General features: G+C 39.7%; 1 protein-coding gene across 1 annotated transcript in view; it reads left to right on the plus strand.

Moving 5' to 3' along the window:
• The first annotated feature begins 1,075 nt into the window (after positions 1-1,075).
• The window catches only part of taf2 (TAF2 RNA polymerase II, TATA box binding protein (TBP)-associated factor), a 32,627-nt gene continuing 18,418 nt past the window's right edge, over positions 1,076-15,284 (plus strand). The window contains exons 1-14 of the mRNA XM_020637030.3: positions 1,076-1,253; positions 1,394-1,556; positions 2,272-2,326; positions 3,622-3,782; positions 5,060-5,178; positions 5,263-5,404; positions 5,510-5,741; positions 6,673-6,857; positions 7,911-8,024; positions 12,484-12,583; positions 13,603-13,688; positions 13,812-13,947; positions 14,061-14,215; positions 14,907-15,021. Of these exons, the coding sequence (XP_020492686.1) occupies positions 1,471-1,556; positions 2,272-2,326; positions 3,622-3,782; positions 5,060-5,178; positions 5,263-5,404; positions 5,510-5,741; positions 6,673-6,857; positions 7,911-8,024; positions 12,484-12,583; positions 13,603-13,688; positions 13,812-13,947; positions 14,061-14,215; positions 14,907-15,021 (1,686 nt within the window). The 5' untranslated portion in view covers positions 1,076-1,253; positions 1,394-1,470. The remainder of the gene's footprint in view (positions 1,254-1,393; positions 1,557-2,271; positions 2,327-3,621; positions 3,783-5,059; positions 5,179-5,262; positions 5,405-5,509; positions 5,742-6,672; positions 6,858-7,910; positions 8,025-12,483; positions 12,584-13,602; positions 13,689-13,811; positions 13,948-14,060; positions 14,216-14,906; positions 15,022-15,284) is intronic.

Here is a 15,284-nt window from a genome sequence, read left to right on the forward strand (position 1 = left end):
CTAGTATGCTGAGGAGCAAATGAAATAGAGTTGTGCCAAGTTATAACAGAAATGCCAACATGAAAGAAATGCATTCTGTTTCACTCAAATTTAGGCATATCCTACTCGTTTCTTTCAAATATTTAATAAGTAGTCTACTTCCATAAAACAGCAGTAATAGGCCTCCCAAGTCGATTCACGTGTTCAGTGCATAGATTGTTTCCCAAAAATGTTTCCCTGTATATATTGTTCAATATCTGAAGTACACATATCTAGTAAAAGAATAGTCAAATTTGATATTGTATTTTTTGTTTTGGAATGTATTTAATCTCCCCAAATCTGTCACTACCGAAACATAGTATTAAACTATGACAAAAACAATATTATGTTAACCTGTTAGTATTATCTTTACTTCCCTTATGTAAAGATTATTTTTACAAATTATAATTGAAGGTTTTCACAGTAAAATCAATAAAAAATATATATTTTAAACAAATTTCAAGTTTCAATTTTTTAAAATTATTCAACTGCAATCTTTCTTTCTAAAATGCAAAACACTGATCAGATTGATTTGAGAGTTTATGATTTACGAGATGGTGATAGAATACCCCAGATAAACTAATAATAATTCCGTGCACACAAGATATTAACATTTGCGCACAAGATTATTATTATTTTCACATTTTCTTTTTACTTTTGGGGACTTCAGTGTCTTAACTGAGTGCAAGTGACTCTTGCCTTCGCCTTCTGTTCGAAGAACTGTTTATGTGTTTGGATCATAGACAGCATTTACAGTCTAATTACAGTTTTTGCAGTCTGTGGTGTGACTCAATGCCGTTCACCGGAACTATGCTTTTATTTTGAAACTCTTGCGCGCGGTCTCGTACAGCTCGTGCACTCTCACGCTGACAGACAGTCTCCGCCCACTAAATACGTGTACTATTATATTTATAATAAATAACACTAGAAACAACACTGTTTGCATTTTGGTTCGTTTACGTACTCTCTCTGATATTTAAGTTTAAACTTTTAATTATTACATCGAAGTAATAAAAAGTTGTTGTCATTTTTTTACGCGGGAGGTCAAAGGTTACAAACAAAATGGCTGAACACAGTGCTGCCGGGATCACAATGCTTTGAGCAGCCGGACCATAAAGGATATATTCGGATATTTTTGAACTACACGCCTACATGTTTGGACCCCGTTATCTTTTATACAACACCGCCATGCTGGACGGTGACGGATTTACTCTCTATGGTGGCAATAAAGCTCTGTAAGTGAAGAAGTGTGTGTGTGTGTGTGTGTGTGCAGAGACTCGTACTGTTCTGTTTGTTGCATTAACTCTGACCCTCTCTATTTGCTAACTTTTACATTTAGTGTTTTAATCGCTGCACTTTCTTTTTAATTTCGCAGCGTGTTGGTGTGAATCTCGAGTTTGACATGTGACGTTTGAGAAGGACTCAGCAGGAAACAGTGTTTGTTATTGTTTGATGAAGCAGCCTGTGAAGAAAACACAAGAAACGAAGATGAACCGGAAGAAGGATAAAGGATTCGAGAGTCCGCGCCCCTTTAAATTATAAGTATTTTTTAAAAATATTTTTATTATTATTATTATTATTGTTTTTATTATTATTATTATTATTATTATTTTATTTACTATTTTTATTATGATTATTATTATCGTTTTTATTATTATTTTTATTTATTATCATTATTATGATTATTATTATTTGTATTCTTCTTCTTATTATTTTTATTTTTATTCTCATTATTATTTTTAATGTTATTTTTATTCTTATTATTAATATATATATACATTTTTATTATTATTATTATTATTATTATTATTTTTAATGTTATTTTTATTCTTATTATTAATATATATATATATATATATATACATTTTTATTATTATTATTATTATTATTTTTTTTTTTTTTTTATTATTATTATGATTATTATTATTTGTATTCTTCTTCTTATTTTTATTTTTATTCTCATTATTATTTTTAATGTTATTTTTATTCTTATTATTAATATATATATATACATTTTTATTATTATTATTATTATTATTATTTTTTTTTTTTTTTGTTTTATTATTATTGAATGGTTTGCAGTCATGTTTAATAGATATGTCACCTGCTATTGTCAATCAATGACCAACAATTGTTTTGTATTAATAATAATATATCTAATCACTGAGTGAGGCGTAATATGACCGTAGTTATATTTTCATTGCAGACTGAGCTACTTCACATGTTAACATTGTTTTCTGTCGTTGTTTTTACGACCCACCAGGTGGTGTGCATCAACAACATAAACTTCCAGAGGAAATCCGTCGTGGTGAGTGCAGTAACTTACAGTATATCACAATAATGTATGAAGGCTGTCAGGTTGTATATGTTCAGTCATTCTGATGAAGTAAAACAGGCAACAGCAGTATATACTATTGAAAGTTACATCCAGTCCAGTTACTGCTGTTCACCATAACAGCTTGATCGCACTATCCCACTTTTACCCCCTCCTTGTTACTGCAGTGTTTCATATCACTCATGGGCAAATACTTACTGCAGTACAACATGTTAAATACTGTATTGAAGCTTATTTAACTCAAAACCTGCATATTGGAGATTTAGTGTGATATGTTATTTGCAATTGATAGATATTATACAGGTTTAGGTGTTCGGCTCATGTGTAACATGGGTCATGAGGATATTACTTTTGTATTATCACAAGTAGGGTTGTTACGATACCAGAATTTAAAACTTTGAGAAGAATAATCAAAAAAAAAAAAAAGACAACTGATAACAATACAGGGCGAAAAAATACAAGTCCTGTGCAGCCACTGTTATTGTTTTTAATGAATGAATGTTTTGTGCTATTCAGACAGTGATCTCTCTCTCTCTCCCTCTCTCTCTCTCTCTCTCCCTCTCTCTCTCTGTCTCTCTCTGTCTCTCTCTCTCTGTCTCTCTCTCTCTCTCTCTCTCTCTCCCTCCCTCTCTCTCTCCCTCTCTCTCTCTCTCTCTCTCTCCCTCTCTCTCTCCCTCTCTCTCTCTCCCTCTCTCTCTCTCTCTCTCCCTCTCTCTCTCTGTCTCTCTCTGTCTCTCTCTCTCTCTCTCTGTCTCTCTCTCTCTCTCTCTCTCTCTCCCTCCCTCTCTCTCTCCCTCTCTCTCTCTCTCTCTCTCTCCCTCTCTCTCTCCCTCTCTCTCTCTCCCTCTCTCTCCCTCTCTCTCTCCCTCCCTCTCTCCTTCCCTCTCTCTCTCCCTCTCTCTCTCCCTCTCTCCCTCTCCCTCCCTCTCTCCCTCCCTCTCTCTCTCCCTCTCTCTCTCCCTCTCTCTCTCTCTCTCTCCCTCTCCCTCTCCCTCTGTTTTGAAAGACATGATCTGTCCTTTTTTGAAAGCTTCCATACTCTTTGTTTTGATCGTATTGTTTTAAAACATTTTGTATCAAAACGTTTAAAACAACGACAGCCTTAACAACAAGCACACACCTGCTTCTGTTCAGAGTTATTATTTGTTTTATAATACAGCCTGTAGCTCAGGTGATCCATCGTGGTTATGAAAATCACTCGTTCTACTAGTGACCCTTTGAAGTGCATCGTTTGTCACCGCCGCCTTCTTCTCTCTTGTGTCCTTTAGGGCTACGTCGAGCTGACCATTTTCCCAACAGTGGTCAACCTGAACAGGATCAAGCTAAACAGTAAACAGTGTCGCATATACAGAGTCCGAGTCAATGACCTGGAAGCCCCGTTCATTTACAATGACCCCACGCTGGAGGTGTGCCACCACGAGTCCAAGCAGTACGTATATCAGTGTGACTCTTATTGTTTGTATGTTTCAGTGTAGTGTAGAGTTATCAAATCATGGTTTACAGGTTGTGCCTGTCAGATGAACATCAGTGTACGCTTTCTTGAAAAAAAAAAGGCCCAAATACATCAACTTAAAGTGATAAAGTCAATGACTATGCAGGTTTTTGCTGAATCATACAAATACAAATAAAATACCTTCCTTTGCAATTCTGCATCGTCCACCGCAAGCCAACAAAACCCAGAATTAAGACATTGAGCTAAATTACTTTCCAATAATTCCTCCCTAAATATAGTGAATAATCCGTAACAACTTTTATTTGCAAAACGTTATTTCATTTTTCAAAATGGAATCAATATGTATAAACAAAGACGTGATAATGGTTGAGCTTAGTTAATGCACTTTTGCGACAAAAGCAGACAACCAGCCACACACACATTCACAGCTTCAGGCGATTTAAGAGTCACCTTTTGAACGTAACGAGCACGTCTCTGGACTGTGGGAGGAAGCAGGAGTAACCAGAGGGAACTTACAAATGCACAAGGGGACGCCGTGCACCTCAACACAGAAAAGACCCCTGTCTTATTCAAAACCAGTCAGAAGACTAGAAAACGCGATGCAAACTCATGTCCAGTTTCTATTTGCGACAGCGCTTTGTTGGCAATTGCAAATCACTCAAATCGGCTTACATGATCCAGTATTGGCTTTTAGATTCTCTGTATAAACAAAAGACAACAACAACAACAACGTAACTTCCTGCTTATTTAATCTTTAAATGGTTTTTTAATTCTTTATTTAGAGGATGGTTGAGAACAATTAGCCGTGCAGTTACAGAAAGCATAAAGGGTCCACAGTGAAAGTCTGCAGCAAACATCTTGAAACCCTTTCCCCCCATAACGTCCTTCTTTTTAAACAATATGTATCTTATTACTCTATATCTATATACAGTCTGTAAAGAGGGATGTGTAGTTGATTTTCATGAATATGTAGGGAGACAGTTCAACATGTTTTCTACACCTTAAAAGCACCTTTAAATGTATTTTAATTGATTCTGCTGAATTTTTACATGAATACAGTTTTCCATAAAATCTTTATTTCCTCTAGTTTCTAATATCTGCTGAAATGATATTCCAGATATCCTTCTTTTCCCGATAGGATTATGTGAATGCTTTAGTTTGTGTGGGGAGGTCTGAGAAATGGATATCTTTTCTTTCTACTTTTAAGAGAAACTCTTTGGTGACAAAATTCTGTAAACTTTTTGTCTACGTAGGAGAAACCTCAACTATTTCTCCAGCGCTTACACTGCAGCAGTGAGCGCTGTGGACCCCGATGCAGGACATGGGGAACTGGTCATCAAAGTTCCCTCTGAACTCTGGAAACAAGGAGATGGTAAGAGCGTGGTGTCAAATCTCTGATACATTTCCAAGCTTCCTAATACTGATGACTGATAGCCTTTTTGTTTTGTGTCACCAGATTTGAAGGTTTTGAAGGTGTACATCGAGTTTTCCCTGGACCAGCCGAAAGGAGGGCTCCACTTTGTCGTTCCCGATGTAGAAGGCAGCATGGCGGAGAGAGGGGCTCATGTTTTCTCCTTTGGATATCAGAACTCCTCCAGGTCCGGACTCAAATGATTCATCCTGATGCACAGAAGTTGAGCATTTGCCCTCAAGTCGTCAGTGCTTTCATTTTGTATGCGTTTGCTCCCCCTCCCCTCTCCTAGATTCTGGTTCCCCTGTGTGGACTCCTACTCCGAGCTGTGCACGTGGAAGCTGGAGTTCACCGTGGATGCGTCCATGGTGGCGGTGTCCTGTGGCGATCTGGTGGAGACGATTTACACCAATGACATGAGGAAAAAAACCTTCCATTATGTCCTCCCCATCCCCACCGCGGCCCCCAACATCTCCCTGGCTGTGGGGCCGTTTGAGATCCTCGTAGATCCCTACATGCATGAGGTAGGTTTGTGTTGGACAAAAGGAGGACTTTAAGGTTTTTTTTATTTTTTTTATAGATTCATTTTGGGGGCTTTTGGTGCCTTTGTTGTAGAGATAGGACAGTGGATAGAGTCAGAATCACAGGGGGGGGGGGGGGGTGACATTTTTATGAGCAAATGTCAAGAGCCACAAATAAAGAAGGTATCTAATCCAACAGTCACAAGTCAGAAGAAAGATCCCAACTCTTTACATATTTACCTGGATAGAAATGAAGAAATATTTGTCAAGCCTTGTATTTTCTACTAATGACCACTAGATGTCTCTGCAAACAACGGGGTCTCATTAACTTCACTACAAAACGACCTTAAAGAAGGTTAAAGCATACTTGTCTATATTTATGTATACAAATATTTTATAGCTGTGATATTTCTGATGTCTTTGTATAAATTATTTGCAGCATCGGTTAGTTTGGGGTGGGTTTTTTGTTTAGTTTATTTTCAGTATTGTTCTTATTGTTTGTTTCCTCTCATAATTAAAAAACTCAAAAAAAGAAGGTTAAAGCAGCTCTAATAACATAAAACATAGTCGTTGTCAAACAACCTCGATGAATCTACCTAACCTTTTTCTTTTTTTTTTACACTTGAGGTGGTTAATCATCCATGCTATGTAATGAATAGAAGAGATAAATGCACTGAAGAAATAAGAAGAATCTTTTAACTCTAAGGGTTTAACTCACAACCACCTACTGCTGCAGAGCTTTTTACCCTGTGTGTGTGGTGAACTTATTATTGTTGATCAGAAAGATGCATTTGCCTTTTTTGCACTTTGTGTCCATGCTATCAAAGGACACATCATTTAAAAACTTCCCTCAACCTCACGCTAAAACTTTTTTTTATGTTACAACCCAATCAATTATACATCACATTAATACTTTTGTTTTTTCTGCCTGCAGGTGACCCATTTCTGCCTGCCGCAGCTGCTGCCGCTGCTCAAACACTCCATGTCTTACCTCCATGAGATCTTTGAGTTCTATGAGGAGATCCTGACGTGCCGCTACCCGTACGCCTGCTTCAAGACCGTGTTTGTGGACGAGTCCTACGTACAAGTGTCCACCTACGCTTCCATGAGCATTTTCAGGTGAGCATGTCTGACGCTGTTGTGTCGTACAGACACAGCGGCTCCTCTTAGCGTCTTCATGAGTGTCACCAGGCCTTCAATCAAAGACAATCTGTAGCGGTATTATAAGCTCAGAGATGCTACTTAATTTACATCGTAGAAGGACTGGATGTGAGAGCAATGGATGTAGGTAGAGTTTGATAGATATGTCAAACAACTAATGAGACTGGTGTTTGAGTCTCAAGTGAAGCCACAATTCAACTTAAAAAATGAAATATTGCAGATGCAACGATGTATCTGTTGAACATTTGTATCACTCTTTTTTTTGACGACCTGCAAAGGCTCATATAGCCGCAATAGGAACTCTGACATCTAGCGTTTTTTAATTTGAGCTGCAGTCCAACTTCAAAACATTTGAGAGAGCTGTCTCATCCCGCCCCCTCCTCTCTAGAGTCGATGTGCAGACAGGTTGCCATGCTGCGGACACTGAAGCTTCAGTGTTTAGCCAGCTCAGTACCATTCTTGAAACCTTTCTGTGTTCTTACCTCTCTCCATTTTTGAAAAGCATCTCCAATATTGATCCTAGTTTAAACACATTTCTGCTGGTGGAGCGAGAAGGTAGAATCACTTCTATCTGAACCAGTTTGATTGCCCGCTTTGGTATAACCTTTGGTTCATGACAAAAACAGGACCATTAAGGACCAGAATGGAAACTTAGCAGGACATACAGTACTGGCTGCTTCTTCTTATCAGAGACGCCAGCACTTCAACTCAGCATGTTTCCTTACTGTCTGATGACATAGTAAGATCATTTTATGATTTAATTCAGTAGATATCTTACATATTGGACCTTTCACACATTTGTCTATATGAGACAATGATGTCGTTATTTTCAGGTGAGTAGAGGACCAGGACTTCTGTGCAATCATACATTTCTGTTTTAGTTTACTCTACAAGGATGTTTCAGTCTTGTAATTATTGCAAAGTGTCTATCTATAAAATATTGATTCATTGAGTATTTGTCTTGCTTTCTTAACTCCAGTTGTTGACTCTGTTTATTTATTTTTGTTTCAGTACCAACCTGCTCCACAGCTCCATGATCATAGACCAGACCCCACTGACACGCCGCTGTCTTGCCCAGGCCTTGGCTCAGCAGTTCTTTGGCTGTTTCATCTCCAGGATGTCATGGTAAGACTTTTAAAAAGCAACACTACAAAGGCCTTATTATGAACTGAACAAAGTGCCCAAAGAACCCCCCCCCCCTCCCTTTTTAACTTAATGAGACAGATAATTTATCAATCATGCTTTCACTAAACGGTAACCGGGTCAGGTCTGTGAAGTCGTTGAACTTCTCTGTCATGCCCCTCTTTTTTTCATCCTTCACACCATCGCTTCTGTCCACACTGATGAGTGCAGCTGACTGTAACGCTGTGAAAGCCTCCAGGGAGAGGCTGTTCAAAGCAGTGTGCTGTTATCTCTGCGTTACTCCATCTATGACAGCAGGTCACCTTTGAATGTGCTCATCACGTGTGTCCTCATGGTGGGTTGTAGCTACTAGTTTTTCTCAAATGGAAAAGTACTGTCGTCATTATTTGGACTCACATCAAGTACAAACCACTGAAGTCAGAGCCCAGCGATTGTCTCCGGTGCATTCTGGTCCTCTCTGACGAGCGCGGTCACATTTAGCCCCTCAGATGTTTTCATATAGGGAAGGTGGTGAGAGATTTACTGCAGAGCTAGGCTGTCGTGTCAGTGGAGTCAAACGTTGGGCCAACAACTGGCCTAACAGACATGATGGATCGCTCTGTTAGTGCCTGGCAACTTGGCCCGTGTGGTCGGAGAGTGTGTGTGAAACTGAGGGAATCATTCAGGAGGGTTTGCTCGGGAAGAGAGGCCCATCAGTAGGATTTTAAAGGAGGATTCAGGATTAGCCAAATTAGCACATCATTTAGGGTGTAAATGACTTATTAAAAGTTTTGCAATCGACCGGTAAGATTGCTACAGCCAGCAGCCAACAGATAGCAGGACACCGCCACAAAGAGGTGTAAGATCACTCATTTCAAAGCCTCCTGACTCTTTTTTGACAGAATCACGTTTTAAACTTGCAGAGCACCTCTTCACATGTTGGTCTGTTTGCTTGAATTGTTGTGTGACAGGATTTATAACAGATAGGTCAGATCCAAGTAGCATTTGACACACGGTACCACAAAAACAGTAACTACTCAAGACGTCAATGTCGCTGTTCGTCTATGCACTTTATCACGAATAGACCACTTTCTTTTTTTCCTCCATTTTTGTGGATCAACCAATCACTCGCTTCTGAAAAAGAAATGTGTCCTATTAACAGGGTCGACCTCGCCTCCTCACTAAGATCATTTTTTTTTTTGTCTCTTCTCTGCTTAGAGTCGCTCTGAGATTGTTCCTTAATCACTCTTAAGCTTAAAATCCTTGCTAGGATTTTTTTGAAGATAAGTTTGGAGCTCGGATGAGTTTGAATGTTTGTGAATACGGGCCCAGATCTTCAGTCTTCACTCTTTTTTTTTACCCGAAGCTGCCACGAGCAAAACAGAGAGAGAACAGTTGGTGGTCCGTTCAAGTTCTGAGGCTGGTTTTTACTACATTTTGAGTATTAATTAAGATAGTGTTGAAAGAATATTTGTGAAATTGAGACGTTGTGCAGAAGTTGATTTTGCATTTATTGGTACCTTTAAAATCTGTTGTGTTTGACACATTTTGATACCTATCTTATTTATCTAAGAAGTTACCTGCGTCCTATAAACCAGTGCGACCAACATACCAGTATAAAATGCTGACATGATGAGGAGATTAGCCCACATTCGTTGTGTATTCTGAGCTGTGCTGGGATGCAAAGCTTTTTTGACCTAGATTATAACCTCATGAGAGAGAAAAGATGTGAAAAATCTTTTCTCTCATTTAGGTCATTTCGTGCATTTAAAGAAAACAGTGGTACATTGTTCTGTAACTAAAAGTTGTGGAGTTCTCTTTGGATTGAAAGAGTCTTCAATTAAAGTCAACGAGTGACCAGTGGAGGTGTGCAGCGCTACTTGGGGGGGCTGTGGGTCCTTATTTTACAACTTTCATCATCGCCTGAGAGCCCAACTACCGTACTATAGCTACTAGTAGGCATGCAAACTCCACAAAGCAAAAAACAAATACTTCTACAAGTTGACTTTGCTGAACACAATGTAAATCATCCCGCAGACTGGTGTTAAATACCAGTGAGATTTATATTCCGGATTAAAAACAAGAAATGACGCAACACTTGTGGTTTTGCTGCCGTTGTTTTGAAACAGGTGTTGATATCATTTGATTTTTACTGGTATCATGTTGAAGTTTGGAATTCTGGTATATTGATAATAACCCTTATTGAGTCAGTGGCAGAGCAGCAACGCCCATATTTTGCAGAACTTACTTTTCAGGAAATGCTTAGCTGTGTCATCGTCCCTCTTCCTCCTCCTCCTCCTCCTCCACGGCTCTCCTCTCGTCTCCTTATTGACCTCTACACACACATCAGATGTGCGGCCTTGGTTTGCTCATGCTGTTGAGCTGGCTGGTGTTGTGTGAGAAGAGAACACAGGAAAGCCTTTGATTTTTGGCAAAGCACGGTGCTGCCTGCTATCAATTAATCAGAGTGGGGGTTAACTGGGGTCTGTAATTGAAAACAGGCTGCGCTCAGAAGCCCATCAGATGTATAGAACTTCTGTTTTCCAAATCTATGAAACTGTACAGATGAAGAGGAAGGTTTGTTATGAACTGAACTGGAGGAAAACAAGACCTTAGGGAACGTTCACCTCCTCCTCATGTATGCTGTTTCTGAATGAATGCTGCCAATAGAAGATAAAGTTGACCTATGGTTTCTTGGTTATTATACTCTTGTCTTATGTGCTGTGATTTCATTCATTCTGCAATTTTTTGAAGCTTAGATTTAAGATTTTTTTCTTACATCGAAGGCCTTTTCCACATGTAGGTATGTACGTAAACTGTGTTTTAGATGACTGAAAAGGCACCTTTTGGAAAACTCCTTCCAGTGTGAAGATTTTCAGAAACTCTGTTTAAGGTGTTTATGTTTAGACGCCGGAGGAAACAGAGTTTTGGACCTGTAACGTCACACTGTGCGCAGGTTTCTCCTCCGTTTGACGTCACTGTGCGACGCTGTCACTTTTGTTTACATGAGGTTTGTGCGATGGCAGACGTAACAGAACTAATGCTGGTGTTAAGGTTGTAGTGTTGTAGTCAAGACCACACTACCCGAGACCAGAGTGCGCCGAGACCGAGACCAGATCAAGACATTTAGGGATTGAGACTGAGTCAAGACCAAGACCAAGAAATTTAGGGGCCGAGACTGAGTCAAGACCTAGAACAAGACCAAGGCAGGGCGAGACCAAGACGAGACCAAGACCATAAATATCACAGAAAAATCATCTTATGTGCCGTGGGCGTGTCACTCTCTTCGACTGTAACAGTGGGAAGGTAGCGGACCTAACCAGGGGTTAAAAATCAAATTATGAATGAATTGAAGTTATGTGTTCTTTTAAAAAAAGGGCTTGTTCCTTCTAATCGCAGTAATGACATGAAGAAATAGCCAATCGGTGGTGGTCTTGACCGGTCTTGATTTAAAATCCAGAGTCCTCCCAGTCGAAGACCGAGACAAGAACGAGTAAAAATGCTTCAGAACCTCCAGAAAGTGGTTTTTAGACCCGTCTTGAGACTAATTTCAAGTACAACAACACTATAACATTACTTACTGGAATTTTTACATGCTTACACACACACACACACACACACACACACACACACACACACACACACACACACACACACACACACACACACACACACACACACTTGCTCTCCCACTATGTTGACGAGCAGAGGCGCCTGAATGGACAACTTTGAACATTAAATGGAAAATGTTGGCATGTCAAGGAGGACATCATTTTTGACTTGGCATGCTCTTGACAGCTGTAATATGTGGACGAGGATGTTTGTGAGGACTTACCGTGTGTGGACGGGATTATTTTAAAACAGAGGAGGAAAAACTCTGTTCCAAAAAAATACCCGCCTACTTGTAGCCTCAGAGGCAGAGACCATGAGAGAAATAAAATTCAGAGCTTTAGAGTTCCTCAGTTCTTAATAATGACCAAAATATGTTTCACCAACAGAGTCTGAGGGCGCAGACCTAATCTAATGTTGATTATTGTAAAAAACATGGATGAAATCATCTTCACCACATAAGCCTGACTGGAGGCTCCTCAGCATCCAGCGGTGGAACCACCTAGGATGAATTGGCATATTGTCTCTCGGCTTTTACGAGCTAATAAAGCAGCCTGATAGATTTACGAGAGGTGCCGAGCCAGGGTTCTCCACAGAAATATACAAAGGGTAAACTCACCAAGCGTAGTGGGACAGCAGCATGAGTGTGGCCTTGACTCATTTTAAAAAAACAACGAGCTTCATGCAGCGTGAGCAACAGAAGCAGAAAACTCAAAGAAAGAGGATTTAGTGGTAGCACAAACCATGAAGGGGAAAGTAACCTCCCTGATGGATTCACTGATAGTTTAATTGTAATGTTTTTGATCTTGTGATGATGGACTGCTCTGACATGATTTGTTGTTACTCGTTGTAGGGCTGATGAGTGGGTGCTGAAGGGAATCTCAGGCTACATCTACGGCCTGTACCTGAAGAAGACCTTTGGAGTCAATGATTACCGGCACTGGATCAAAGAGGTAACAGTCCCTTTCTCGACACCGAGACGTGTCTGAAGGAAGCTGGTGAGGAGAAGTGGAAATAGACTGAACCACTGTGACACTAACTCGTGACTCTATTGGGTAGACAGCTGACAGAGAAAATCAAATGCTAATATTGGAGATTATGCTGTGTAAAACCTGCATCTTGTCTTTTTGACAGAACTGTAACTTTCAAGGATGTACATCTATACAATATACAATACAGCAGGGATATTAGTCAGTTAAACAGAAACTTAAATTCAGACTAATTAACTACTTTATAGGTAAGAAATCACCCAGAAAACAGTCAAAATTAAGCACAATTTCTTTAAAATAGTCTACAGGTAAACATTGTTATTTAGTTTTCTGAGTGTGGCGATCGTTAGCAGTGCTAGCACCACCAGCCCTACGCATTGCTCCGATCAATACGCCAATCTGATCTGACACATGGCTTCATTTGTATCTCAATTTTCTAGACAGAATTACTGATGCTCCTACGAGATGCTATCCATTCACTGTACTTGTTTCCATCTGGGTTGTAGAGAGCAGAACAAGTATCTGGAGCTACAGCCAGTCTATGGCTACAGCCCCATCTAGTGGCAGGTGGCTGTGTTGCAGCTTGAGCACAACATATGACCAGCATGGAGGGCGGAAAATATAAATAATTAGGTTAAACAACTAGTACCGGTAATTCTGGTGCCAGCTAACGAGGATGATGACGTTAAACTGTTCAGCAGACTAAAAATGAACATCCATATAATCCAGTTAACTTTAATATTTTCCCATACAAGAAACTAATTAATAAATTCTGGAAAAATGTCATCTGTAGCCGGCTGTATGTCAGACTTTATGTCAGACCAGTAATTCATTCACTGGGAAAACAGAAGGCAAATAAATCCAGAACAGAAATTATTATTGTCTGTTTTTTCATTAATGAATTATTTTCATGCAAAATAAATTCATTTTAATTTTTTATATGGTTTTTGAACGTTAATAAGTACTTTGTCTTCATTCTGCAGGAGTTGGACAAGATTGTGGAGTATGAGCTAAAGATGGGAGGGGTTCTGTTGCACCCGACCTTCGGTGGAGGCAAAGAGAAGGACAAGTAATACAATTCACTTCAACTTCAAGTCCTTTACAAAAGTTACAATCATTTAAAAAATAAAAAAAAAGCAATTGATCTTGATCACCGATGTTTACCATCCTGACCAAATGTATCTCTCTTCAGTCCAACCCCCCACCTTCACTTCTCCATTAAGCATCCGCACACTATGTCCTGGGAGTACTACAAGATGTTTCAGTGTAAGGCCCACCTGGTGATGAGGCTGATAGAAAACAGGATCAGCATGGAGTTCATGTTGCAGGTGACACACAAGCAGCCTTTTGTCGCACAAGTCACAGCTGATTGATTCAAACTTTATATGTAACCTGGATGAATTGTTTGTTGTGTGCTGTCCTCTCTGCTTTAATTTGATAGGTGTTCAACAAGCTGCTGAGCCTGGCCAGCACGGCCTCCTCTCAGAAGTACCAGAGCCACATGTGGAGCCAGATGCTTCTGTCCACTCACGCCTTCCTCAAATCCATATCCAACGTCTCAGGCAAGGACATAGGACCCCTCATTAAACAATGGGTGTATCCTTTTTCTCTGATTGGATTCTCTTTGAAAAAGTATTTGTTATTGAAGTCTGTCTGCAGCAAGTGCTACTGATTTGAGTAGAACCCTTCTCAAGAAAGGGTGTGTGAAGTCCTGAATCACCATGAAAGCCGTACTGCTGCACAATCTAAGAGGGTAATGGAGGACCTACTTAAGTCAGACAACGAAATGTCTAAAACGTTTTAACTAAAGGCCTTTGCATACTGAGTTTTTTGTTCAGAAATTGCTGCACATTTAAAATGTTTTGCACACTGACTCCGAAACATTCGTCAGACTTCTTCTTTTTTTTTTTTTCAGATCAGGTTCCATGTTCTGCTTTTTTTTGGTGTGTGTGTGTGTTTGTGTCTCCTTCCCTCAAACATACTGCCAGCCGTTGTTCAGGATCAATTGCTTTGCGGGATTTGTTGGTCTCCTTTTTAATTGTGTGGTTCCAGTGCAGCAAGAAGCATATCAAACTGGAACACTGACATCCTGAAATAAAACCTGGAAGCCAGGAACCTGCCCCAAAAAAAAAAAATTAAGATGTAGAAAATTACAATTACACAAATATGAAAACATGAAAATGAATAAAGTACATACAGTAACAATGACAAACAAGTAGTCGACTCTTACCAACTGGTCTTGGTTATATGTGCAGTATACGTGTTGGTCTTAACTCTCTATTCTCAGAGACCAGAGTGCAGTGGTGAAATTCTTTGGCAGTTTTGCCTTCAACAGGAAGAGAAATGTGCTCGAGCTGGAGATCCGACAGGACTACATGTCATCTGGAACTCAGAAATACGTGGTGAGCTTTTAAATCGAGTATATGGAGTGAGTGTGCCGGTGACAGGAGCTCATGCATTCTGTTTGTGTGTTTCTTTTTCACTGCATTACAGCAAACGGTTTGAATCAAAATTTAAATTCAATCAGTTAACCTAGTGCTGAGGTCACGCACATGTATGGAGGCTATGGTCCTCCAGAGCAGGCAGCCGGGTTCAAGTCCAAACTGTGGCTCCTTTTCCTGCATTCAGTTCCCCTCTCTCGCTCTCTCTCTCGCTCTCTCTCTCT

The sequence above is a fragment of the Labrus bergylta genome, chromosome 8 (genome assembly GCF_963930695.1).
Source record: "Labrus bergylta chromosome 8, fLabBer1.1, whole genome shotgun sequence".
In the NCBI taxonomy this organism is placed as follows: domain Eukaryota; kingdom Metazoa; phylum Chordata; class Actinopteri; order Labriformes; family Labridae; genus Labrus; species Labrus bergylta.